We start from the raw sequence: 26,239 nt of genomic DNA, 5'->3' as shown, positions 1-26,239 counted from the left end.
AGCAGGTTGGTGTGAACAATTAATGGTCTGTTTTGTGTTGCAGGCGGAGTCACAGGGCGATCTGGAAGCAGATGGACAGTAAGGGTACCTCTGCGGCAGAAGGAGACAGCAATACCTCTGCCTGGCACAGTAGGGGTGCCCGAGCCAAAAATCTGGAGCCGAGGGGGTTCCAGGAAGCAACGTCGGCGCCCCGTTAGTCCTTCGGGCGGTCGGGGGGCCTAAACCGACCGGGGGTGTGCCTCATCGCTCCGCCCCGACAGGGGGGGCGGGAGTAAACGAGATAACCATTAAAGGTATTGCACCGTCAAGAGCATCGACTTACCGTGCAAATTGGCTAATTAGGCAGGCGGGTCAGCGAGGGGCTGCCGTCTTGGATCGCCTGTAAGATGACCCACCTATCTGCTGTAGTATGCAAATAAACCTGCACCACCGTTTTCCCACAAGCATGTCTCATGAGTCTTCTTGGTGTTAATGTAGTGGGTACAAGTGGAGCGAGTGATGGCGGTGTGGGCACTAAGAGTGACAGGAAGGCCATGGAATTGTAAGCAATGGGTGGGCTCCCAAACCCTTTAGAGACTTTAGAAAGCCCACAATATGCCTTTCACAATCAGACAGTTGTGCTCTCTGGTAGGCTTGACCTAACCATAAATAAAATAAATAAATGAAGAATTGCAGTGTAGTAACTATCAACACGAAGTATTCCAATTTCAATGGTTATCTAGATTCTTGGGAAATCCAAGCCACAACAGGGTCCAGATAGGGAGCGTAGTGTGAATCTAGTATCTTGGATAGTAGGTAAAAGGGAACTACTAAACTTGTGTTGATGTTGGAGCGTGGTTCTGCATGGACTCCAGAAAGAAAGTAGTGGCTTTGTGATATTTTGGAAACAGCAATGGGGAAGCAGATAGCACAATGTAAGTGTCTTATCAAGTAACTTATGCAGAGCAGCAGGAAGACAGTGACATGTGATATACTGGATACAGTGGTGCAGCAGATATTGCATAGGCTGCATTGTATCACGATATACCGAGGGGTAAAGGAGCATGGTGCATTTGTGATATCTAGAATATAGCATGAAACAGCACAGCGTGGCAATGTCATTTCTTAGATATATTATGCTGGCAACAGAGAGAGAGTCTGTGGCTGTGTGATATTCTGGGTACAAAAGGTAGGATTCAGTAAATGTTTTTTTCATAATTTCAGTAGCAGAAGTGTCTCTTTTCTCCAGTGAACCAAACCCGCAGACATTCAATAAGATCAAACACTATATGCTTTCATCAGGAAGCAGGAATTGTGTTTTTGCATGCAAATTTAGACTGTCTTGAGTTCAGCTGAAAATGTGTTTTCAACGCACTCCAAAAACAGACAACTCGCTTGTTGTTAGAGAACAAGGAAGTGAAATCTGACGGAAACCAAGGCATGCCAGCAACTGAATCGACGCGCAGCAAAAATAATTAAAAAAATAATGCAATTACTTATATTATTGATCAACTCTAAGGCGCAGTGAAGTACACTGTAGGCCGGAAGTAACTTACCTTTCCCATTTCAAATTCCATGCAAGCCATCACGATGACCTGGGGGGATTAAAAGTTAAGAGATCAGACAAACTTATCATAACTTAACATGATCATAACTCGGTACTTATATTCTACCCCATCATTCTCACTTTTCCGCAAAGGACAAAACCTCAGCTTTTTGATGATCTATTGGTATCTTTCTTCGACCTTCCCTTTAATAAATATCGGAATCAATAGTTGCATCACATAGTAACATGTATGTCATATGTTTCATCTATGCTTAACATCTCATCAAAATAATGATATTATTTTATTGCTTCCATTTAAAATTCAAATCAGCTTCACCTCTTGAGCATCTGGTGTACAGATTATGTATCAGTGCCCAGTTCTCCTATCTTTTCGAGACATACTCTAAATGCAGTTGTTCCTAGGTATATAGTTTGTGCTAAATATTTCACAGGATCCATCATCTGTATTATTAATATAGGGCCATCTTCACACCACGCTTGAAAAGGAGAATGCTCTTGTCAGCATGGACTCCAGTACTTATGGGACACTCTACTTTTCTCGCAGACTTTTCTGTTTCCCCCTGGTACTAGAATGATGTGCTGGGAGAATTTTAAGAAATTGGGTTACTGGTTGAAGGGATTAAAACCCTTCTCAAGCAGCAACCACAATTCATCTCAGGGTTAAGTCACACACAAACCCTAAATTAACCTGTGCTCAACCCTCGGGTAGCTTTGCACAGAGCAGTCAGGCTTAACTCACAGGCATTGTGTATAGTATTTATGCAATACTTTAAACAGTAACACAGTGAAAACGCCCCACAAAAGGATCCAACAACAGAGTTTAGCCTCATAAGTGATGCGCCCAGTCCAACGGCCGACGGCACCACTACCTCGGGAGTGCTGCCGTCGGCCGTTGGACGTTCCAGCTGCACCTGCGCAATGGAACGTTCAACACTGGAGCTGGACGTTCCATAGCAGCTAAGGTGTTAAACGATAGAGTATTTTTTAATAACTAAACAAGGCTGAAACAAAAACAATCCAATCAGTAGAACCGGAGCTATTCAATGTTAAAGATTTACTAAACATACCGCCAAAAGCTGTAAAGTGCCAACTGTGGATATTGGATCGCTCCCGACCGGGACATAGTAACAAGTTGAGGCTGACCACGATGCAGCGTGGACTGACTACAGGGATCCAGTCAGGCCTGATGAACAGTGTACCCTATATTGAGGGGCGTTGTGAGGATCTGGGTTGAAGATGCATTGTGCGGCCAAAGCGATCTGTGGGTTACAAGATGCAGCGAGCCTGCAAAATGATATACTGCTGCATCGTCAGCTAAGACCCCATTGACGAGGGCTTGCGATGCAAAGTCTGAATTCAGGGATGCGCCACGCAGTTGGAATGATGAGTCAATTATTTAGGAGCTGGGAGTCTGCGATGCAGAGTACAGCATCATCAGCTGGCTGCCCTCAATGAGGGATGCGAGGGCCTGTGCCCGGAATGCACACGCTGCAGTGGTTCAGATGCCATAACGGGCTGCGATGTGATGCAGATCTTTGCAGTGGTACCTATCCATGCAGCAGAGGCAATGTGTCGGTTTTGCTTGGGGTACAACAGAGAAGATGAGTCTGATCTGCTGGATCCACAGAGGCTGGCAGAACACCATTAAGCTCACTTCCAAGGATCCCGTACTGGAGTGACCCCACTTAGCGGGATATACTCATGGATGGCAGAGTTCAGGTGCAGGAGCAAGGTTGTAGGGGCCTTCTGCCCCTGAGACTGAAGCCAGGAGGCCAGCCAACTAGCCCTTGGAGTCACTTTGGGGTTCTGGGTTCAAGAGTTGCAGGTCCAGTACTTCTCACCTAGGCAACAGGGCAGCAGGCAGCAGGGCAGCACAGCAAGACAGCAGTCCAGCGAGGCAGTAGGCCAGCAGGGCATCAGTCTAGCAGAGTGCAGCCCTTAAGCAGCACAAAAGTCCTGGCAGAGTATCCACAGTTCCAGAAATGTCCTGAAGAGTTGGTGTCTGCGGTCCAGTATTTATACTGAGTTGTGCATTTGAAGTGGGGGAGAAGCTTCTAGATGTTTCCCTTTGAAGTCCCCAGGCATCCTCCGTTCCCTGTCCTGGCTCCAGACTAACTACAGGGGGTATGCAGCCCTTTCTGTGGAGGCAAGACACAGCCTATTGAAGTGTAAGTAGGACTGTGTCCAGCTCCTCCCTCCCATCCTGCCAGTGATGGCCCATCCAGGCACACCTAAGGTTCTTATTGTGTGTCGCTGTCTGGGAAGAATAAACCGATCTCAACTGTCAGCTACACCTAGTTATGTAACCCAGTTACAGGCTGAAGGCCCTAAATGGCTAAGGGAGGAAATGTCAACTTTCTAAAAGTGGCACTTTTGAAATGTAATTTAAAATCCGGCTCACCATAAGTTAGGATTTTTCATTACAATTCCAAATACACCAAACATGAACGGGTTACCTGTTCCCACGTGGAAATTACAGATTATTAAATGTAATAAAGTAACTCCAAAGTTATTCTATGAAAGAGTTCAGGTGCTAGAGCTGCATAAAATGCTCTTCCTATGGAAAGTCTGATCTACCTATACCTGCACAGTGTCAACTTTGTGATATATAAATAAAAAATCGTTATAAATTAAAGCAGAAAAAACACTGAAATATGCACGTTGTGGCTAGCTCCTCAAACCACAACTCGCACCCCAAATATAATGCTCATGCGCTGTCCCTTGATGTTGCTGATGCTATTATTTATCGGTTTGAGTATTTGTTGTTATTTAATGACTTTTTGCTTTCAGATGTTGTTACCTATTGGTATAAATATGGTCAGGGCACTGGCATTGCATTTGATGTGCAAATGATGATTTGCATAGCTTGTATTCCAGCTATGGATTTCAGACCTAACTATAACTAGTGAACTTTAGTGGCTAACCTCTAACAATAACTGTACTTTAATGGTGCTTTTTAAAGTGAATTTCAGACGTTTTTTTTAAACATACCATAAGGTGCTATAACTGATACTTGCAATACCTTCACTTTAACTGTAGATTTTTTGTGGATTTCTATTTTTATGATTACGTACAGCATCCAACTTCTATGAAAGCATTCCTTTCCCCATTGCGCCTTGTCTTTGGCCATGGCCAATGCGTGTTGGGTGCAGAGCCTGGTCTTTAGTCCTCAAGGGAACGACCAACCCCTACTATGCACTTAATGCATTGTTCAGCAGGGTTTGGACACATGGCCTGGTCTTCAGCTCAACAACCATGGGCAGTCACCCCCTGCTACACATAGCCTAGGGTGGTTGTCCACAGTGTGCTGTTGGCATTGTAGGATGTAGGAGTTACTAGAGATACGCTACGTTTTATTATTTTTTGTAGGTTGTTCTCACAAGAATAGTTCTTTTGTTTTAGATTGCTTCTGTGCCCTGTTTTACATGTGTATTTCTTGACTTTTTATTGGATTCACAAATATTCCTTCTCAATCTTTGTCTTTTAATGTTGTATAATTTTGAAGTGCCGAGCAAGTACAGATTTCTCTCTGTCCCCTACTTGGTGACTGAAGAGCCCCTCTTCTTGAAAAGCAGATCATGGTCCTAAAACCTATTGTTCCTTATTCTATTCATTGCTCAGTTTAGGAATGCAGCAGAATGCAGCAGTGACAGAGTGACAGAGATATTTCGCTGTTCACATAATATCTCCTATTGCAAAGTAACAAGCACTTTTAGATATATGAGAAGGATATACAACTCTCAACAAATTAAAATCCAAGAATGTCCTTCAAATTGACAAAAAGTTCTCAGACATTGCTTCTATACCGCAGACTTCATAGTAAGTCCTGCCTTTGTTGCAACACATATCGCACGCGCTGAATCAGATTAAAGTTTATTTACTAAATGTGCTTTTGTAACAATGCACCCCCATACTGACCCAAGCCCAGTCCCAAATATCAAATTTAATGAACACATAATGCATTTATTATATTTTAAATTACTTGTTAAATCGCATATTGTATAAATGTGGGTCAGCGAACTGTCCTGGTACTTAAGTTCAAGGATCGCTGAAGGTCTAATGTTTAGATATTTATAACTTTTAATCCTTCATAGCTCACCTGACACATTCTTCTAATTCTAATTTATTGAAAACTATTAAATGGACTTACACCAAACCAAACAAAGGTATGCCTCTGAATAAAGTTTTAGTGTTATGCCAATTTTGGTGTAACTACGTTCAGTGTTCTTTTCTGTAGCGGAAAGCAAAGATTTCTATGGGGGTAAAAATGGGAAGCGCTCTTTTTGACCCCTATGCATCATCCCCAGAGGGATCTGCATGGAACTTGCATGTCTCAATAATTGTTTTAAAAGAAACTTACAATGCCAAAACAAAAATCTGATAAAGCTGAAAAACGTTTGTTGAAAAAGGTTGTGTGCATATTAGTCAAATTGCATCACGTGTATCAGTAAAACAAAACATTTATTTTGAATGCCAATTATGGCTTAACCATAACTTCTTAGCCACTACTACTGACTCAGTATCTACCTACATTATTTTACTGCACACTGATTCATCAGAGAAGTAACAGCCTACAAATGGGTCTGTACAGCAATATCACTATCAGGGATTTTAGGATTCTGTGGCATGAACAAACTTATTATGCTGCAAGGTTATCTAAATAATGAAGCAAACAAGTTCCAATAGGTCTAAAGTCAGAGGAAGAACTGGTTGTCCACGGATTATAAATTGACTTTCCACCAATAACCATGATTTCCTAACTATTGTTCCTCCAGTTGTATTTATACATGATTTATTTTTTAAGGACTTTACCTACAGGCTTGAGGAAGTTTAACTAATATAACAATGGGAGTTGGTCACCCTGGATGACTGGTATCATTTTTATGCTGATTGGTATAAAAACAAAAAATTAATACTTGATATGAAGCTACACATTATATCTAGGCTATTGTTGACTGAATAGCCCAGTGGAGCATTATGGGATTGATGCATTAATGTCTGAAATGAATCACAGGTAAAACAACGTATGAATTGTATACAATACATAATTCAGTGGCAGCCAGGCAACGTGATGTATGTCTTTTTAAGGGGCGTAAGTCAGGTCTTCGGGAAACCAGTGTGTAACACAGTGCTGTATTCTAGTCTAGAGATGGAGGCTCCTAGACTGTGTTCTTTAGATCTACTGTGGGGAGGAAATGTCTGATGTTTCTTATAATTCTAAGTTGATAGCACTTTTGGTTATGGACTTAAAACGGGCATCTATGATACAGCCTAGGTATTTCTTTATATTTATAGGTAAATATCATATCAGGTTCAAAAGTTGAATACCGTCAATAGGAAGCTGGCAATTTTGTTGGAGAAAGAGGAAATGCAATTCAGATTTTTTGAGAGCTGAATATCTAAGTATATTTTTATTTTTGGTTCAGTGATATTCCAGGTTGATTCACAAACTCACCAAGCAGCTTAACCAAAAGGTTAAAGTGTATGAGTGCTAAGAAAAATATTTGTGTAACACAATGATGTGAGGGTGTGTGATCAGAAACAGATTTATCAATCTTAATACGTTCCAATCTGAAGATCGGAAGAAGTTAAATGTGATGTCTTCAAAGTCCATTGGCTCATGCAGAAGTGTGAAAAGAATGCCATGATTGATTGTATCAAATACTGATGCCAGATCTAATAGCATTAGTAGGCCTATACAAATAAACTAGAGGGTGGTGTTAACTTCCATTCAGAGACTTGCCTGTGTGCTCCTGATGGACCTAAACCCCGACAGGAAAGAGGATAAGAGTTTATAGTTAGTGACATGCTCATTAAAGTGGCTGGCAACACATTTCTCAAGTAGTTTTGATAGGAATAGGAAAACTCTGATGGGCTTATAATCTTCAGTTAGGCTGGTGTTGTCATTTGTATTGGGCCCATATATCCAATTTTAAGAGTTTCTGGGACAATATTTTGTTGGAGAGAGTTATTAATGAAATTACGCTAGTGGTGGATAGGAGAACTGTGTGCCTTGGCTAGATTTGCAGGCATATTATCATCTGAGTATTAAAATGGCTAGTCCTAGTAACAGCTGTCTTGACAATTTTAAGAGACTTCTGAACAATAGCGTGATGGTGAGAGTTATTAATCTAATTTAGCTAGTGGTGGATACGAGTGTCTATGTGCTCCTTGGTCATATTTGCAAAGCACAGGATCATCTGAGTATTGCGAGGGTTAATCTCGGTAACAGCTGTCTTGATCCTCTTCAACATGCTGGTCAACAAAGTAGTTTATTGCTAGGGGTGGAAAGGTGTCCACCACAAGTAAAAGTCACTGTCTTGTAAGGTCCTAACAAAGGTTTCAGTAATTTAAACCTGAGCTCAGCCACTGGTAGCTGTGGCAAAAAGCAGAGAGGCTTAACTTAATGAAAATGAGTAAAGCATTTAGAAGTATCAAAATAGTTTAAAAGTCAAAAACAAAACACAATAAAAATCTTATTTCTGTTAAAAAAAATAGAGATAAATTGAAGAAGCAAAATGACACCAAAACAATAAAAATCCACTAAGTGGAACTGAAGATCTGAGTTTTTTACAGATTTAAGGAAAATAGCATCAAGAAGTGTACAGTGCCAGTGATGATCACTAGTTGTAGTAGACTGGGACCTAGGTAAGATTTGAGGCCAACGTTATGGATTGTGGTCGGAGGATATTCCAAGTAGATTGCTCCAACTATGGCCTGGAAGTAGGGAAGTTTGAAAAAGTTTGTAATCCCCAATATTAGATGGACTCTGTAGTTTTTCTGAGGAAAAAAGTCTCCTTTGGGCAGGAAAAGCCTGAAATTCAAATAAGATTTTGGTGCTCAAACACCCACATGAGTACACTTTTTTTAATAAATCATTTTTATTGCTGCATGATGTCATAGTTGCAAATATCATTATTCATCATTCAATAGTTTGACACTTACACAAACAAAAACAAAAAACAAAAGAGCAATGAATTGCGATTAAAGATAATCATGCATAATTTTGTTGATTTATCCCCACCCATTACACCTCCCCACCGGCCCAGCAGGAGTTGTACATCATCCTTTATCTTTGGTTTAAAGATACATTACATAAAGAAAAAGAAAAAGAGAGAAAAATGGTGGAGTCTTCCCACTACCTAAATCCTCTACCTTTCAAGCCATTTAGTCATTGGTTCCCAAATTTTCAGCTCTTTTGACCAAGCCCGTATTCCTCTTTTTCATAAATAGCTTTTTCAAAATTATAATTAGCCGTCAAGCGTGACTGCCATTGATTAAAGCTTGGGGGAGTTGGATCTAGCTAGGCAGAAGCCAGGCATAGTCGCAGTATAGCCATACCAATAAACACCAGTTTTTCTCCCGGCTTCCCTTGTACATCTGTTTCTACCCCTAATCCAATCAAAGATGGAGAGAGAAAAAGATCATTACCAAGCACCTCCTTGAAAAAAAAGGAAACCTCTTGTTTTAAATTATTTAGAACACTACAGGTAGCGAATATGTGATTTAAGTCTGCCTGGTATAGTGCACATCTGGGGCATACAGTCCCTTTCACTGTCCCGCATTTTGCAATCTTCTTTGTGGTATAATAATGTGGAAAACAAGATTGATAATACTGGGCCTGGAGTCGGGCCGGAATTAGTATGTTTTGCGCTAATTCTGTTGAGTGGAAAAATAAATCTTCAGAGATTCCTATTTCTTCTTTCCATTTTATTGCACATGCTTTTAAATCATCTGGCATTAGCAAATTTAATGACGTATAAATACCTCCAATAAGTGAGAACTTATTCTTTTTAAAATTATCTGTACTATAGTTATTATCAAAGCCTCTTGGACCCCCCCATTTTTTACTTAAGAAATCACGTATTTGGAGGTATTTATAAAAATCCCTCCTATTTAGGTCGTACTTTTCCCTCAAATTTTCAAACAACACTATATCCGTTAGCGAGTAGAAATCCCCCAGTTTGGATAGGCCTTTTCTATGCCACTTTTTAAATATAGAGTCTTTAAAATTTCCCGGCAAATTAGGTTTATTACAAATTGGTGTGTAGCAATTTACTTGACCTAGTCCCAACTTTTTGTGAACCAATTCCATAACTTTATATCCACCAGCCAGTGTCTTAAAATGCACCTTCTTATAGTGACAATCGTTCAGTAATCTCCAAGCCCATTCCCATGCATCTTCACCCATTATAAGTTCAATCGGTGTCGGTATATCCTCCAAAGATCTTTCTTTTGGTTTTTCCGTGATAAGAGTTAGATTACTTAAAAGAGTCATAACCCAATAATAACATTTTACATTTGGCAAAGCCAGCCCAACCTTCTTTTGGCAAGTTTAAGTATTTATAAGCCCTTCTGGGCTTTTCATATGCCCAAATAAAAAGTAAAAATAAATCTTCAATTTTCTTCAAACAAGTTAGTAGTAAATTCTAACGGAATTGCTCTTAAAAAATATAACAATTTAGGAAAGAAAAGCATTTTAATTATATTGCATCTGCCTATAATTGATAAATGTAGATTATGCCGCCTGACCAGCTCAATTTTAGTTTTAGCTATCAATGGGTCATTATTGCCATCCACAATGTTTTCGATATCGGTCATAATATCAACTCCAAGATATGTGGCCTTATCAACCTGTCTAGTATCATTGCCCATGGTTATATTTTTGTAAATAATTTGTGTCTTGGTTCTATTAAGAGAATATTCAGAATGTTGTCCGAATCTCGCCGCCTCTGCCTCGACCTCAATCATAGTTATTACCGGGATAGCGGTCAGTATAGCGACATCATCGACGTAGGCCAATACTTTGGTTTCCCTGGCGTGAGAGATGACAGGGCTAATATTTAAATTAGCCTTCAATTGTTGTAAGAAAGGGTCTATGTATAAAGCGAACAGAAGCGGCGAGCTCGGGCATTCCTGCCGGATGCCTCTTGTTATGTTAAATGAGTCTGTGAATTCTCCATTTATATATAGTTTTACTGTGGGTTGAAAATAAAGTATCTTAAATGCCTGTATGAGTCCTTGGCCTATTCCGGCCCTTGCCAGGGTCTCCCATAAAAAGAGCCAGGTGACCCTGTCAAAGGCCTTTTCAGTGTCGAGCAAAATCAATGCAGTGGGATCCCTAGTAATATTAGCGGCATCAAAGAGTGATATAGCCCTTCTAATGTGATCTACAGTGCCACGTCCTGGAATGAAACCATGTTGTCTTGGTGATACTACTTTGTGAATTACCCCCGCCAGGCGAACAGCTAGAATTTTAGAGTAGATCTTGCTGTCGGCATTTATCAACGTTATCGGGCAATAATAGCCAGGTTCTAGAGCTGTTTTGTTCTTTTTCAGGAAAACTATTATTTTTGCTTGTGTCCATGAGTCAGGCGGCCTCCCACCTTTATATACATGTTTGATTAGCTGGTGCATACCTCCCTTCAGTTCAGTCAAAAATTTCTTGTAGGATTCTAGCGGGATCCTATCTAGGCTAGCGGCTTTGGCATTAGCGAGGCTATTTATACATAGTAAAATATCAACCCACTAAGGGGTCTCTTCCAATTGCATCTGTTTGTCATGAGATAGTGGTACAGCTGGGAGTTGCTTCAGATATGTCTTAATGTCGTTCGAGTTATCAGAATTAGTCTTGTGGTACAAATATTGATAATATAAATAAAATACCTTGCGAATCCCTTCTGGGTCTATAATTTTACCTTGTGAGGGATCATTACTAGCTGTAATTGAATTATGGGTGGCTTTTTGTCTTGCCCTAATCGCTAGATGGTGACCAACCTGCTCACTACATTCATAAGCTGTCTGTCTCCATACAGCCAGTCTATCTGCAGCGTTTTTTGCTATTATCTCTAAAAGGGATGATTTAGCTAACATTATTTTTGCAAGCGTATCTGTTGGGTCCCTTCACCCTGTATTACTGTCATCAATCCTTCTTCTGCCATCTGCACACACCTCTGTTTGTCATTTAATAGTTGACCTTTCTCTTTATTGATGGATAATGAGAAACTAAGTGTCTCTCCTCGTATTGCTGCTTTCAGTGCATCCCACACTACTTCTATCCCTGTGCTCCTTAAATTCTCTCTAAGAAATTGAGGGATCCACAGCCTCATATGTGTGCAGTATTCATTATTCATGAGTAGAGAGTGTTCAAAGCTCCAGTCAGTCGTTCTTCTATTTCCCAGCCCTGTCCCTTTAAGTTAACTATTAGGGGATTGTGGTCTGCAACTATACACAATGCTTTTTCTATTGAGCAGAGATGTAAAATAGAGTGGGATGCAAACATAAAATCTAACCTCACAAGTTTGTTATGTGGAAAGGAATAATATGTGTCTCCAGGTTTTTGGGGGTGTTGTGCAAGCCAGACATCTGTGAGTGCTTGTTTGTGGCATAATGTTGTCAAAGCTCTCAGTACCTTTGGTTTCCTACCATTTTGTATCCAGTTCTTATCAGTATTTATATTCTTGCTGGCAGGTAGGTTTATATTAAAATCTTCACATATATTCATGGGTAAAGGCCATATGGCCAGCACGTTATTCATTTGATCAAATATTACCGGGTCGTCCAGCGTACTTCCATATATCAGACCTAAGGTGAATATATCTCCATTCTCTCTGCAACATTCTGTGATGACCCACCTCCCATTGTGATCAACTGCTTTGCTTGGAAATTGGATCATACAATTAGCTGAGAGAATTGTGACACTGCGTGTCCTTGAGTTTTGTGTTGTGGCCCCTACAACTGTATATCCCAGTGTGTCTAGCAGGTGAGTCTGGGCCCTTTCAGTATGTGCACCCTGCAGCTATTCCCTCCCCCCTCTGTCCCCACCCTCCCCCCACCAACCCCACCTACTATTGAGGCTACCTTGTTCCACAAGAGCCAGGATGAAAACATCTGAGCAATCAGACCCCTGTACCCCCACCAACCCCCATACCACTCTTAATTTTGTCTTGTTATAAGCCCGCCTTGCCATATATCGATTTCCTATTTGTTTTCAATAGGCTTTTTCCTGGCATTTAGAAAAAGGGGAAAGAAAATTTATTTTTTTAGTCCTTTAGTCTTTTAGTCTTTTAGTCTTTAGTTTTTCTCTTTCCAGCATCAGTAATTTCTCGTAAATACAGCTGAGCATGGACTTTGTAAGTGAAACTTCGTGTAGTCCCCTCATATATAACCTTTAGCAGGGCAGGGTTTTGGAGGTATACAGTGGCTCCTAGTTGTTGCAAGGGAGCAAAAAGTTGTCTCAACCTCCATCTATGCTCAACGGTAGCATGGCCAAAACCCGGCCTTGTAAAAAATGTAGTACCATTGAATGCTCTCCTGTCAGTGGGTCTTGCTAGATCATATAGTAGCTGGCGCAGAAGGAAGTTACCAAAATATAGTAGTATAGCACGTGGAAATTGTGTTGACGACACAGGGTGTTTAGATGGTGTCAGAGTGTATCGTGAGCACGTTGTACCTCTTTGTCCCAGTCCCATGAGTGTAATTCAGGAAAGGCACTTTTGAGGAGCGTGATCATGAAAGCCCTTGGATCACTCCCTTCCACTCCTTCCGGCATCCCCAGAAAGCGAAGATTGTTGCATCTGAGTCTATTTTCTTGCTCCTCGACTTTGAGCATTTAGGGCCCGATGTAGGTAAACGCGATTTTCCGAATTCAAAATACCGAGGCGGGCCGAATCGGTATTCTGAAATCGGAAAACGAGATGTAGGGAAAAAATAGCGAATGAATACCGATTCGGTCGTCATCGGTAATGAGAATCGGTACGTTCCGAATCGGCAAGGACCGATTCGGGAAGTACCGAATCGGCTAACAACGAATCGGAAATTACCGATTCGGCCAACACCGAATCGGTAAAAGCCGATTCTGTAAAAACCGATTCGGCAATCATAGATTCGTAGCCATGAAAACACACCCATGGCGAAAAAGCCCATAGGAATGCATTGAAGAAACCGAATCGGCTTTTACCGATTCGGATAATACCGATTCGGATAATACCGAATCGGATTTTACCGATTCGGTAATATCCGATTCGGTAAAAGCCGATTCAGCCAATGAGGTGGCTCCCCCTCCCCCACCCAAACAGGGAGTGGCAACCCTGGCAGGTGCAGCTAATTAAGAAGTTTCTGGAGAGCCAGCCTGAGCTCAACACTCACAGTTTGCAGCAGTTGGAGTAGGAGGTTGACAACTGAACTGAAGAACATGGCAGAGCAGTGCGAAAGCCAGAAGTCCTCCCAGAAGAGGAAGCCGAAGTTCACCACCACCGAGCTTCAGGTGCTGGTCGAGGAGGTGGTGAGGGTGCACCACCAGCTGTTCGGAAAGCTGTCCCTCAATGTGCCAGACAGCACCAAGAGGAGGATCTGGGTCGAGATCGCCCAAAAGGTGAATGCTGCGGGTGTCACCCCCAGGTCCGTAGAAGAACTGAAAAAGAGATTCTACGACATCCGCAGCCTCACAAAAAAGAAGATGGCTGAGATACAGAGGCAGGCTGGACTCACTGGAGGAGGCAGGAACCCGGCGCCACCCCTCACCGAGCTGGAGGAACTGGTCTCCAGCACCATTGAGAGGGAGAGTGTCAGTGGAATCGGGACCCTGGACAGCTCTGCAAGAGCTACAGCTACAGGTAAGAAGCATACGCATCATGACACACCCTACCAGACACCTCCCCATTAGACACAATGCATAGGCAAACCCCAGCACAGTACTGTCACCAACATACAAGAGACAAGCATCATGGTACATGTAGTCAGCAGTAGTTAGCTAAACATGGCAGTGCAGAATCACAAGACAGGAAACAGTGTGACACAGTGTAAGGAGATGCAAGGACATGTGGAATGCTGAAATTGTACTGACTGTAATACATCGGCACTCAGTTTACAAATGCTTCTTTGTACCTAGGGGCCCCATCAGGCGGAACAACATTGACATCAGAGGGAGCAGCACCGTCTGACACTGCAGTCGCAGGGCCGAGCACCAGCCAGGCTGCCCAGGAGGAGGAGGAGGAGGACGGAAACACCCTAGGGCTAGGTATGGAGGGAGACCTGGTCATAGACTTCGATGCACTGAACTCCCCACAAATGGCCAGCACACCCCCTTGCAGTTCTCCCCAGAGAACTCCCCTACAAGGGACACCATTCCGCCTACACCAGCTCCTGCCACAACCATGGCCTTGCCACCTGTACTACCTGTCCTGGGAGCAGCGGCTCAGGGACCGGCCAGCACCACACCCCCACCAGTGGCACCCCAGCCCACTCAGCAGGCCGGATGCAGCAGTGCCCGGCGCCGTACCATCACCACCACTGCTGCACCAGCACGGGAGGGCAGTGTATTCCTGGGCCTCGAGGGACAGATGGTGAAGATTCAGAGGCAACAGGCTAGATCCACGATGGCCTGCCAACGCCAGCTCCTGCAGCACAACCTGCAGATGGGAGAGTTGGTCAAGGGATTCCAGGCCTTCGTGGAATCGAACAAGGAGGTGGCAGCAGGGTTAGGCAGGCTGACCACTGCCATTACCCAATCATCTAGCAGACAGGAGGAGCATGAGCTGGTGCGCAGGCGGGATGCCCGGGTGCTGAACCGCGCCATGGGCCGCCTTGCTGCGGCGACGGCACAACTGTGCCATCGCAGCGCGAACCAGGAATCTAGCCTGAGTCAGCATACGGCTGAGCTCACAAGGGGGATGGCCCGGATCACCACTGCTATGGAGGCCATGATTATTTCGAACACCGCCTCCAATCCTGCCCTGGACCTGGGTGATGCTGGGGACAGCAGCAGCCGCAGCAGCCCGGCCAGCGCTGCGTCCGAGCCGCGTAGGAGCACCAGGCGCTCCACTGATGCTGCTGGGCATTCAGAGGGGGCTGAGGGACACCCCAGTGGGTCTGGCAAGCGGGCAAAGAAGTAGCCTTGCAAGGGCGGGTGAGGCAACCTGAACCTTGGACTTTATTTTATTTCCAATTCACCATTTTTTGTTGCACATCAGTGCTGTAACTGTGTTGCAACAGTATTAAAATTTGTGTTTTCCAACCAACATTTTGCTGTCTTTGCATCTGTACTCAGTCAGAAATAGTTCTCAGTAATCTCCTCACGTCTGTATCTGCCATCACTTGGCGTACACACCCCAGCTGGCTGTGTCAGTGGCACAGCTTCGTCGTCGTCATGGTCCTCGTAGTCAGACAACTCCACCTCAGTGCCCTTCTTCACCGCAAGGTTGTGTAACATTGCACATACACCTATGATCTTGCAGCAGGTGATGGGGGTATACTGCCTTGCACCTCCACTCTTGTGCAGGCATCTGAATCTACTTTTCCAGATGCCAAAGGTCCGTTCGACAACATTCCTTGTGCGTATGTGGGCCCGGTTATACCTCCTTTGGCTGGGTGTGGAGGGGTTGAGGTAGGGGGTGAGTATGAATGAGCGGAGGGCATATGCACTGTCGCCTGGAAGAGAAAGGGGTCACATTAGACACATGCATACATGTATTCCACCTAGCTACTATGTGTTATGGGGGTCTGATGATTTGTCTCACCTAGGAGGTATCCTTCTCCAAATTCACCAGCCATCAGCCGTGCATATATGCCGCTCTGTTGGAAAATATAGGAGTCATGGGTACTCCCTGGAAATTTTGCAACCAGGTCTGTGATGGTGCACTTTGTATTGCAGATCACCTGCACGTTGATGGTGTGTGTAGACTTGCGATTGCGGTATATGTATTCGGTGTCCGCTGGTGGGCAAATCGGAATGTGCGTGCCATCTATGCAACCGATGATTTGGGGAAATTGTGCCATCTGGTAGAAGTCAGCTTTGGTTTGTAGCAGTTCTGCGTGGGTTGCAGGGAAAGAGATGTATTGGTCCATCCTGTGTATCATGGCGTCAAGGAATGTGTGGAAGAACCTTGACAGGCTGCTCTGGCTCACCCCTCCTGCTGCTGCTACACCACTTTGATAGCTGCCAGACGCTAGCAGGTGTAGGCTGCATAGCACCTGGATGTGCGCAGGGATGGCGTGTGCCCTTGGGGTGTGGTGGTCCAAGAATGGCTTGAGATCCCTGATGAGCTCAAGTATGGTGTCAGAGTCCAGCCTGTATCTCTGTAGTATCTCTGCCTCTGTGAGCATGAACAGGGTTATCCTCTGTCTGTAGACCTGTTCATTTCTTAGCCATTCCCTCTGTCCTTCCTGCTGTAGCCGTAGCCGCCTCGCAATGACATAGAAAGCTGCCATCCTGCAAGTTGCAATGCATTTTGGGACTGTTTATATGGGTTGGAGTTGGTTACCACCTGATTGCAATCCATGGTAAATACCGAGTGAATTCTACCGATTTTGAGCCGATTTCGGTGTTTCTGTGCCTCCCTACATCTCCCCAACTGTCGGAATCGGGGAATTTCCCGATCGGCGATTCAAACGAATCGGCATGTTTTCCGATTCGGCTCATGTCCGAATCGGTCTTTCTACCGAATCGGTACATGGACCGAATCGGTGATTTTCCGAATCGGTGTCACTAACGAATCGGTACATGGACCGATTCGGTGATTTTCCGATTCGGTGTCACTACCGATTCGGTACATGGACCGATTCGGTGATTTTCCGATTCGGTGTCACTAACGAATCGGTACATGGACCGAATCGGTCTTTGCATCCGATTCGGTGTTTTTCCGATTCGTTACATATCCGATTTTCGGTATGTACGTATCGGATTCTTTCCCATTCGGTACTCATTCCGATTCGGTTTTCACTCCGATTCTTTATGTTTTTTGTTCCCTACATCTCGATGGCTGTTTACCGATCGGTAAGGGCCAAAAATCGGTATTTTCGGCCGTTACCGATCGGTAACGCCCTACCTACATCGGGCCCTTAGTCCTTAACTATGCCTTCATGTTCATCCCCTTGTGTCTTCAAGGTCAAAACATCCTTTTCAAGATGCTCTCTGTGTATTTCAGCTGAAGCCATTATGTCTGCAATTTCAGCGAAAGTTCTGCTCACCCTCCTTATTGTTCCTTGCAATTTTTGCGTGGCAAGGCGGGATCATCAATTATTCTGTTTGATTTCTTCCTGAAAGCTCTTAATTGAATGGAGCACCTCCAAAAGAGTGGGTTCGCTCTTCTTGCCAGAGAATCCCGGATTCCCATCACTCAAATCGCCCGTTACTCCGTTGTTACCACCTTGATCCCCCACTGTATGTCTGCTGGGCTTTTTAGTCAGTAGTTTGTTTTGTGTTGCACTTCTTGACCGGGCTACTGAATCCTTGTTGTTGCCCACACTGCTATCCCCATCCTGTCTCAAGCCATCGCTAGACAGAAAGGTACCGGTATCGGATACCTCTGAATCCTCTGATGTACTATGTGGCTCTCCCATGTTATCCAAGTTATTCAGTTTCCTTGGTAAGATGCACACAAGTACAAGTGGTTTTTTTTAGCTCGTTCTTTGTAGAGTCATCCAGACTACCCTGGCTGGCTTTCTTTTTGGTGGTAATAGTATCAGTCATGGCTTCAGTCCCATTCTCAATCTCAATAGAGTTTTCTGGATCTGTTAATGGTTCAATTATAGGTGGTCTATGGCTGCTCTCACTCACAGGGGACATTGACAGCTCTACATCTTCATTAGGGGGGGAAGCGGTGTTAACAATGGTGTCAGTTTGGGCGTTTTGATCAGCCGATACAGCCCTTTCGTCAGTTTCCTGTGACTGTGCTGGTCCTCAGAGGGAGCCCTTAAATACTCCCAGAATGTCAAGCAGAAGGCATCAGCAGTCCGGTTGCCTCAGCTCAACTGGGATTATTTAAAGGAATTACCTCTTTAACCTTTTTTATGTTCCTAGAGCCACCCAAAGGATCAGCTTTTTAATCCTAGGACTTTTTCTGTTCTTGGATTTCAAGTGAGAGAAGGTCCACCTTCCTCAGATGTTCCTCACAGGTCACAGATGCCAAATGCAGCATGGTATCTTTTTTCAAGTCCAGCAGTGTTCTGAGGAAGGCTGGGTGAGGGTCCAGATTTCCCAGCATTCACCAGCCTGTGAGTGGGAGACACACTATGACACTCCTAGCCCTTCCCTGGCCAACGGAGTAAAGTTTTCCAGGCCTATCTGCTTTTTAACCTCTTCCATGCTCATGACAAGATCAACTCGTCATGGGTGTTACCTGCGCTGTGCTTATGACGAGTTGACCTTGTCATGAAACTATAGTATTCAAGCATTTTCAGCACAGGAGGGGAAAACCCCTTAGCAGCCAAGGTGTTAAGTAGTTCCTGTTTGCTTTACCATATTCTATTGTTCTCAGTGGAGTCATCTCTATCCATTCAGGTCAGACTATTGTGTGCTTCTGGGGGGAATGTCACACCTATTTCACACTACTTCCCAGGCTGAACACAGGCTGCGAGAAGCTGGAGTGTTAATGCGAATTAGCATCTAGGAACATCACACAGGGAAAAGGTACCTTTTTAAAAGTTACTTTTTTCTTAATATTTATTAAAATAATTATTTAATTATTTTTCTAGCTGTACTCTTTTCCAAGTATTAGTGTTTCTACATAGGACAGCTAGGCCTGCCACACTGAATATAGATTTCAGGGTCTTATTACTGTGGAAACATGTTAACATTGTTTTTTTACATGTCACACTTTTAAATACCATTCACCCGACCTTGTGAGCTGCAAGGCCTATGTAGAGGTGACTTACTAATATTTAAACCTGAGGTTTTTACCTATCAAAAATGATTATTTTAACAAATCGCACTAAAGGTTTTACACTACATTAGTCAGGTGACAATGGTAGGCGTGAAGCCATATTTACCTTTGCCACACTAATGGATGGCACAATAAGTGCTGCATTCTACAGTGATATTTATCTTATCATGCCATGGGCATATTTCCGCATCATATATTGTCGCATTATATAAGACTTAAATACGCTAATCAGGCAGTCATAGCTTGCATGTCTCGCGGGTGGTGGAGGGGGCATGGGGAGGGTCGCATAAAAGCAGTGGGACGATGCTCCCTCGCCATAGCGGAGGAGCCGAACCTGTAATCAGGGAATTCCAATTTCCACATGTTTTAGGGGTCTGAGCAGCACTTACACTGGGCGCTAGCCAGTTATGCCTCAGTTGGCAGAGCCAAATAACCAGCAACAAAATTCAGCGAAAACTGGGGATGACTATGCAAAAAGTGCATTTTGTCACAGAGTGGCTGAGTTATAAAGCAATTGCAGATGTACAAGCATGAATAGACAATGACTATTAGTTAATTGTACTAATGTGCATAGCTGCAATTATTTACAACTGGAACTTACATACCGTGGCACAATATTTGCTTACCATGTGATTGACTCTTGTTCAAATGTGCGACTTCCATATCACAAAATAGAAGTGTTTCGATTGTACACAACCATTTTGTGCATTATTTTGTGGGTTAGTCATCAGAGGGCTTGCACTAAGTGACTGCGGCAATTTCATGTTCTAGATTTCCTAAGGGAAGTAACCTAAATAAATTCTACTTTAAGAAAATAGTGCCAGAATCTTTTTAACATATTTGTGTGGTAAAAAAGACAAGCCATCGTGTCGCAACAAAATTCAAATATATATTGATACATTCATTAAGAAAAAATATCAGCATCTAACAAACAGTATCTCTTCTGAAACCCCTTAGAGTATATAATTGTGAGTAGATTATAATGATATGGCTAAATAATGATACTTATTATAAGGGCCTGGCTTGATTTTACGTGCAGACTCTTCCTATGATAAAAAATATATTTCAAATTCACACTCAACAAGCGATGAAAATGAATGTAGAAGAATTTCCCTTTAAAGCTTTTGAAATAGGAAACCTGAACATTTGTATTTTTTCGGCTCTGTTAAGCGAGTCATATCTAGGCCTTTATTAAAGATGTTTGAAAACAATTTTTTGTACTCCAAGGAAAAAAGACTTTCTCCTTACCAGAATTTTATATTCCCAAATCATTCTCCAGAAATCAAGAACTGTGTCTGGCAACGGACCTTGCGTAGCAATATATGCCCGTGGCTCATATACCCCCTAAAATAAAAGAATAAATCCTTTAGGAGTTTAAAACATATCTTCTTACATGCACATTGCTCATCTCCAGTCCAACTAACTCATTATCTTTCTTAAAAAAATATCCATATAGTGACACAAATCTCAACATAAATGCAAAAGAATGCAATCGATAAACATATTTTCACAGGTTTGAAGAAAATAAATAGTTTCTTATCATTAACAGACAATCCTCCAGACCTCATTGACAATAGAGGGTATATTTTTAACACCTAGGCCTTGAAATAAGGAAACTATATTATATTGTGTCAATGATACACGAAGAATTATTCTAATGCTAATGTTTTGTGTGAGGAAGGGCCATGACTCACAAGTCTAGTGGTCATGCTGTGCTCCCCAAGCAATGGTAATACATATCATATTACTCACTGCATATGGGCAAGTTTGGTTTATACCATGGTTGAAGATTATAAATGATTAGAAATTGTTATTATAATCTATTGCCTCTAGATCAGATGTCCAGCACAGACCCAAAAAGACCAGTTCCAAGTCAGAATTTCCGATCCATGTCATATTCAGGATTTTCACAAAAGACAAATGTACATATGAGGAACACAAATGGCACTCAATTAAAAGTTCAGGTTTATCTTGAAAACTGACCTTTCCCTTCTATGCCTACACTGGACACTCCTAGCAGATAATGTTCTGCAGAAGAGGGAGTGAAGGTATTAAACCCTCACTTCAGGTCTGACACACTAACTAATGAAGAGAGAAAGGAGAGAAATCGCTCCATGAGGCACAAAGAAGGGACAATTGGATGGAAAGGCTAACTCTGATAAGGCTGACTACATACTTGCTTGTTTCCCAACTTTACTAAGCTAAGAAAATTGCAGTGTTGGTTGGACGATTGTTAACACCCTTAGCCTTTCTCACCTGCTCAGACCATAGCTGCCCTTGCATCTTCCCATCTCTCTCCAGCACTTGGGGTGGTGTGGGAAAGCGGTAACCCTGCACGCCCCCCTAGCTAGAGAAGACACTGATGTGGATTGTCCTCCATGTTGGTGCACACATTCACCGTAGTTACACAGAACACGGGCAGCTACCAAAACAGGGGAAACAATGACACCGGGGCTGGGAGACATATAGACGAGAATATGAAGATTGGGATGCACAAACATACACTTGGATAGGTAGGCAGGGAGATGCCCAATAAAATTATCCTCCTTCAGCTCCCAAATGGAAAAAGATTTTCCTGAAATATAATTCCCATTAAACGCATGGACTGCAGATGCATCAGAGGGTCGTTTTTAATGGATTTCCATATTTTTTTTGCATAAACAGAGAACGCACCAGAGCTTCGTTTGATGGTATATCCTTTTTTGTAGCCTAAATGATGGAGTCATTGATTTACAAACTGAATGGGTTGCTGTGATGTGAACTAAACATGGTACAGGTGTCCACATGTTTAAAACCCACACTACAAGAACAGTAGTTAGGCAAATAATGTTATTATTTTCTAACTGCAGGGTTTAAAATGACAAATACAACGGTATCAGGTTTTGTACATTTATCTATTTCCGTCAACATAGCAAATATCTGAATATAACAGCGGCACATTTGCAAGGATTCGATCTATATGATACATGATATTCTGCAGTCTACTGTAGGATCATGCACTGGGTTATCACTTGCTGTCACCTATACTCTAATATTCCCTTTTTGCAATGCGAAAATATTACCTTGATAAAATTCCCATTAATGAAATCCGAATCCTTGTCTGAGGTTATCAGAGAGAGTTCTACCCGAGTATGGTCAACTGGAAAAAAAGAGAACAGGCAATTACTTGATTTCAGAGAAGGATTGGCTTTTGTTTAGTTTTTTTACGCTTTTGGTGGGAGTTTTGTTGGATTTATTTATATGACAATAAAAGGCACTAGGGGAAAACAGGAAGAAGGATACATTTAGGGAGAGGAAAGAAGTGATGAAGAACCAAGCGATGGCGGTGGAGAGCACCACAAAGGAGATGGAGATGTAATTAACTTAAAATGTTTATTATTACTACTGAAATAGCTAAATCAATAAAATAGAATAAAATAAAATGTCTTACAGCACATTAACTGCTCACATTGAATGTTTATTAAATAGGAACACAATTCACATTTAAAAAAATGTACAATATATACAAAATATACAATTTGTAAATAAAATAATGTCACTAACCTAGACCTAGAAACAGAAAACAGGGAAACATACAATTCGTCACAAACACATCATATGGTCCGAATACATTTGTGAAACAACATGAAGGTGGACACATAGGGGGCGATTACGATCTTCAGTTTTGATCGCCAGTTTCACTTCCGACCACCTAAATACAATTTAGGCAGTCAGAAGTGTAACCAGCTGGTTATTCCGGCTGGATTCCGACAGGCTCAAGGAGCCTGTCGGCCAAGCGGAACCAGCACCTAATCCATATGGATGGCTTTTTACGGCATCCGGATTAAGATGCTCGGCTTCCGGCAGGCTTTCTATGCTGGGATTTCCGAAATGGAAAGCCTGTCGGAAAGCGAGTTTGGGGTCCCCCATTAGGGCCCCCTTCTGTTTGTGGCCTCCGGTTTAGCAAACCTTGATACAGTGTATTATGAAAGACTACAAGGCTATAAGAAACTGACATTGGAGGAAACATCCTCTACTGGATCTCCTCCTACCTTATGAAAGATCAAGCATCCATTCACCTTTACACCATTAAGCTTTTAGATAAGAGAACCTCAAAGATCATTTATATAGCCACTCCTCTTCAACAGTCACACTCTCAAAACTGATCAAATCATTTCACCTCACATGCTGTAGCTATGCAGGGACATCAGAGGGATCCACGTAGAGATCCTGTCATGCTCCGTGGATAAGCTCACTTTCGCATTTTCGGAGGAGGGGTTACAGCCAACGTGTGAACAGCAAACTCGGGTGGCAGTGCTCGGGGAGAAATGTGAAGATGGACCTAAATGCTGCATTTTAATAATTTCAGCTGGGGGTAAATTCATTGCCTGCCAAGGTTGGTGAGGCGACCGTTGGGCCACAAGTACTACTACCGAGGTGCGCAGAGGGAGCGCATGGCGGACTATGGATGCAGCTTGCACTGGCTGTCTTTCCCCTGTCGCAAATCTTGGAGCAGCGAATTTAGCTTTTAGCTTCTAGCCCTCTGATGCGCGGCTGAGGAAGATCCTTGGCGGCATTCGTGGGTGCAACGTGCGAACTCCGAGAGGGATCCACAGAGAAGCATTAGAGATTTCTCCAGACGGAAAAAGATTTTACTGCTAGTGTTGTGAAACATTGACCAACAGCAAGTATTTGGTAAGATCCAAGGTCACACGCTTTCTCCCGGCAGGAGCGCAAGAGTGCAAGAACAAAAGTGAGCACACAGAAATTGGCCAAAGAGTTTCCAGTGAGCTTTTGTTGTTTTGGTTTGTTGGCTGCCTGTCTATCCTCCTCCTTCTTGCTGTTTTAGGGGGTTTTCTTTCAACTAACTCCCTTTCGTGCAGGCTTAGTTATAGAAGGCTACTGCGGGGGTGGGGGAGGGGTCAGCAGGAGAACTCTAGCAGGCTGAAGGAGTCTAATAACTCCCCAAAAATCCAGCTAATAAACAACAAACTTAAGAAGCTCTAGAGTGCAGAAAGAGAGAGAAAGAAGGAGGAGGGGTAATAAAAATAGAAAGAGACGCTCTAAATGGGTATATATGGGCAAGGCCAATCAGACCAACTATTATCACCAGGAGAGCAGGAAGAGAGGTGGAAGCAACTCAGGGGAGAGCTTTAGGCGCCCCTTGAGAGGAGGAAATACCAAGTCGTCGCAGACGAGGTTAGCATACAACGGATGCGGCTTGCAGCCGGCCTCTGTTAACTCCGGCATTACCCTAACTCAACACTGACAACTGGCAATAAGTAACAACAAACCCTCAATGAAGCGTATCTCGAGACCCTTGAGCAGCAAAACAAGCGCTACAAGGAAGAAGCCCCAGCCAAAACAAAATACTGAAGGAATCAAACCTCGCTCTCCTAATTACTCCACGCTTTCTTCATCTCCAGATAGAGTGGAGTATAAACCTTAACGGGCTGGAAGAAACAAGATGGATCTAGTAAAAAGCACAGAGAAGGGCAATACCCCTCAGTAGTCAAGACAATTAAGCCAGTAGCTGATTCCTCTAAATCGCGTACAGATCTGCTAAATGGAGGTCAAGAAAATATGCTCCAGAAATCAAGAAAATCAATATTTCCTCTCTTTACCCTGGGAGGGCCCAACGAGGTGCACAAAATCAATATTTTTGAGCCAGCCAATATGCAACTGACGATCAATGGCGAAGTACCCCCGGATATGGCAATAGAAGTTTACAACAAAGTGCTAACAATATCAACGGAACTAGAGGAAGAAGCAACAGAGGTGCCGGATCACAGTATTACATCCCCTACTATTGAGACAACGCTAAGTCAGATATTATGCGAGCTCCGCGAAATGATGATTTCCCATGAAGTGGCACATCACAAAACTAATGAGCATTTGGTCCAGCTCAACGAGAACGTTCACCAGCTTGCGACACAGATTGAACAGAAGATGTCTGCCCTAGAAGTAGACAGTAACGATCAGAGAAGCAACCTAACTACTAGATTACAATCAGAGCTTAAAGATCTCCAGTTAAAACTGGACGATGCTGAAAATCGTGCTCGACGCACTAACTTAAGATTTATTGGCATACCAAAGATCAGTCGCCAATCCAATTAATAAACGATCTGGTGCACAAAATAGTTTTCCCGGATAAAGCAAAATACATTGGTGATCTGACTGTTAACAGAGCACATCGAGTGCCAGCAACCTTTTTTACAAATCCCAAGTTTCCAAGACCAATTCTGGTTAATTTTGGCGATTGCAGAATTAAAGACCAAATCCTGTCTCAAGTTATTAAAAAAAACATTCACTTCTTCAGACAACTTCTTATTTAGAATTTATTTGGACATGTAGATCTCAGCAACATGAAGACACAAAGATTTTGTTTGAATGATTGATGAGTTTAAACGCTGTGATGCCCAGGCTGGGACAATACAGTAATTCAAGCTAAAAGTCTTCTATAAAGGCAGATCACACATATTTCAGGCTAAAGACTTCCTTCTCTCCATTAAGGAAGAGGGGGCGCATAGAAAATAGTATTCATATATATAAGGGACTTGTGATAATAAATGGCATGTTGAAGATAAGGAATAATGTCCACTTTAGTCTAGGTTAGGGATAATAAGCTGTTCCCTACCTTCTCCTCTGGGAGGAAGCTCCTAGTACCATGTCAGGGTACCATTATAGGAGTGAGGGGAGAAGGTGGTGGTTTTGGGTAAGGGCACAGGGAAGGGATGGGCCCATGATGGGTAGGGGTCTGATCAAGGGAAAGGGGAGGACATTGGATCACTGCAAGGTGGTGGAAGAAAAAAGGAAAAGGTGATCACAGACATAGTCAGGAGCATCTTCCATAATTATAGAATTAGATGCAAAAGAATAAATCATGAGGGTAGAAGAAGATACTTAAAGAGAGCTAACAGAGGTCAGCAAAAGATAGCCTTTTTTAGTGGCGAATAGTCTCATGTAATATAAATGGGGGTACTATCCAACTGAGAGCTGTACTTCATTGGCAAATGGGAAATCAGCCCCACTTGGTTTTATTGCAGGAGACTCA

The 26,239-nt window shown here is 42.9% G+C and overlaps 1 protein-coding gene across 2 annotated transcripts in view; it reads right to left on the bottom strand.

Annotated features, from left to right (window-relative positions):
• PTPN22 (protein tyrosine phosphatase non-receptor type 22) overlaps positions 1 to 26,239 on the bottom strand; it is a 605,270-nt gene that overhangs the window by 345,456 nt on the left and 233,575 nt on the right. For both annotated transcript variants that reach the window (XM_086923320.1, XM_086923319.1), the window contains exons 3-5: positions 22,269 to 22,345; positions 20,455 to 20,550; positions 1,536 to 1,574 (exon numbers count right to left, since the gene is read on the bottom strand). In XM_086923320.1, coding sequence (XP_086779446.1) covers positions 1,536 to 1,574; positions 20,455 to 20,550; positions 22,269 to 22,345 — 212 coding nt within the window. The remainder of the gene's footprint in view (positions 1 to 1,535; positions 1,575 to 20,454; positions 20,551 to 22,268; positions 22,346 to 26,239) is intronic.

Source organism: Lissotriton vulgaris, chromosome 5 (genome assembly GCF_964263255.1).
Source record: "Lissotriton vulgaris chromosome 5, aLisVul1.2, whole genome shotgun sequence".
In the NCBI taxonomy this organism is placed as follows: domain Eukaryota; kingdom Metazoa; phylum Chordata; class Amphibia; order Caudata; family Salamandridae; genus Lissotriton; species Lissotriton vulgaris.
Note: the sequence above shows the minus strand (reverse complement) of the source record. Positions and strands in the feature narration are given on the sequence as shown.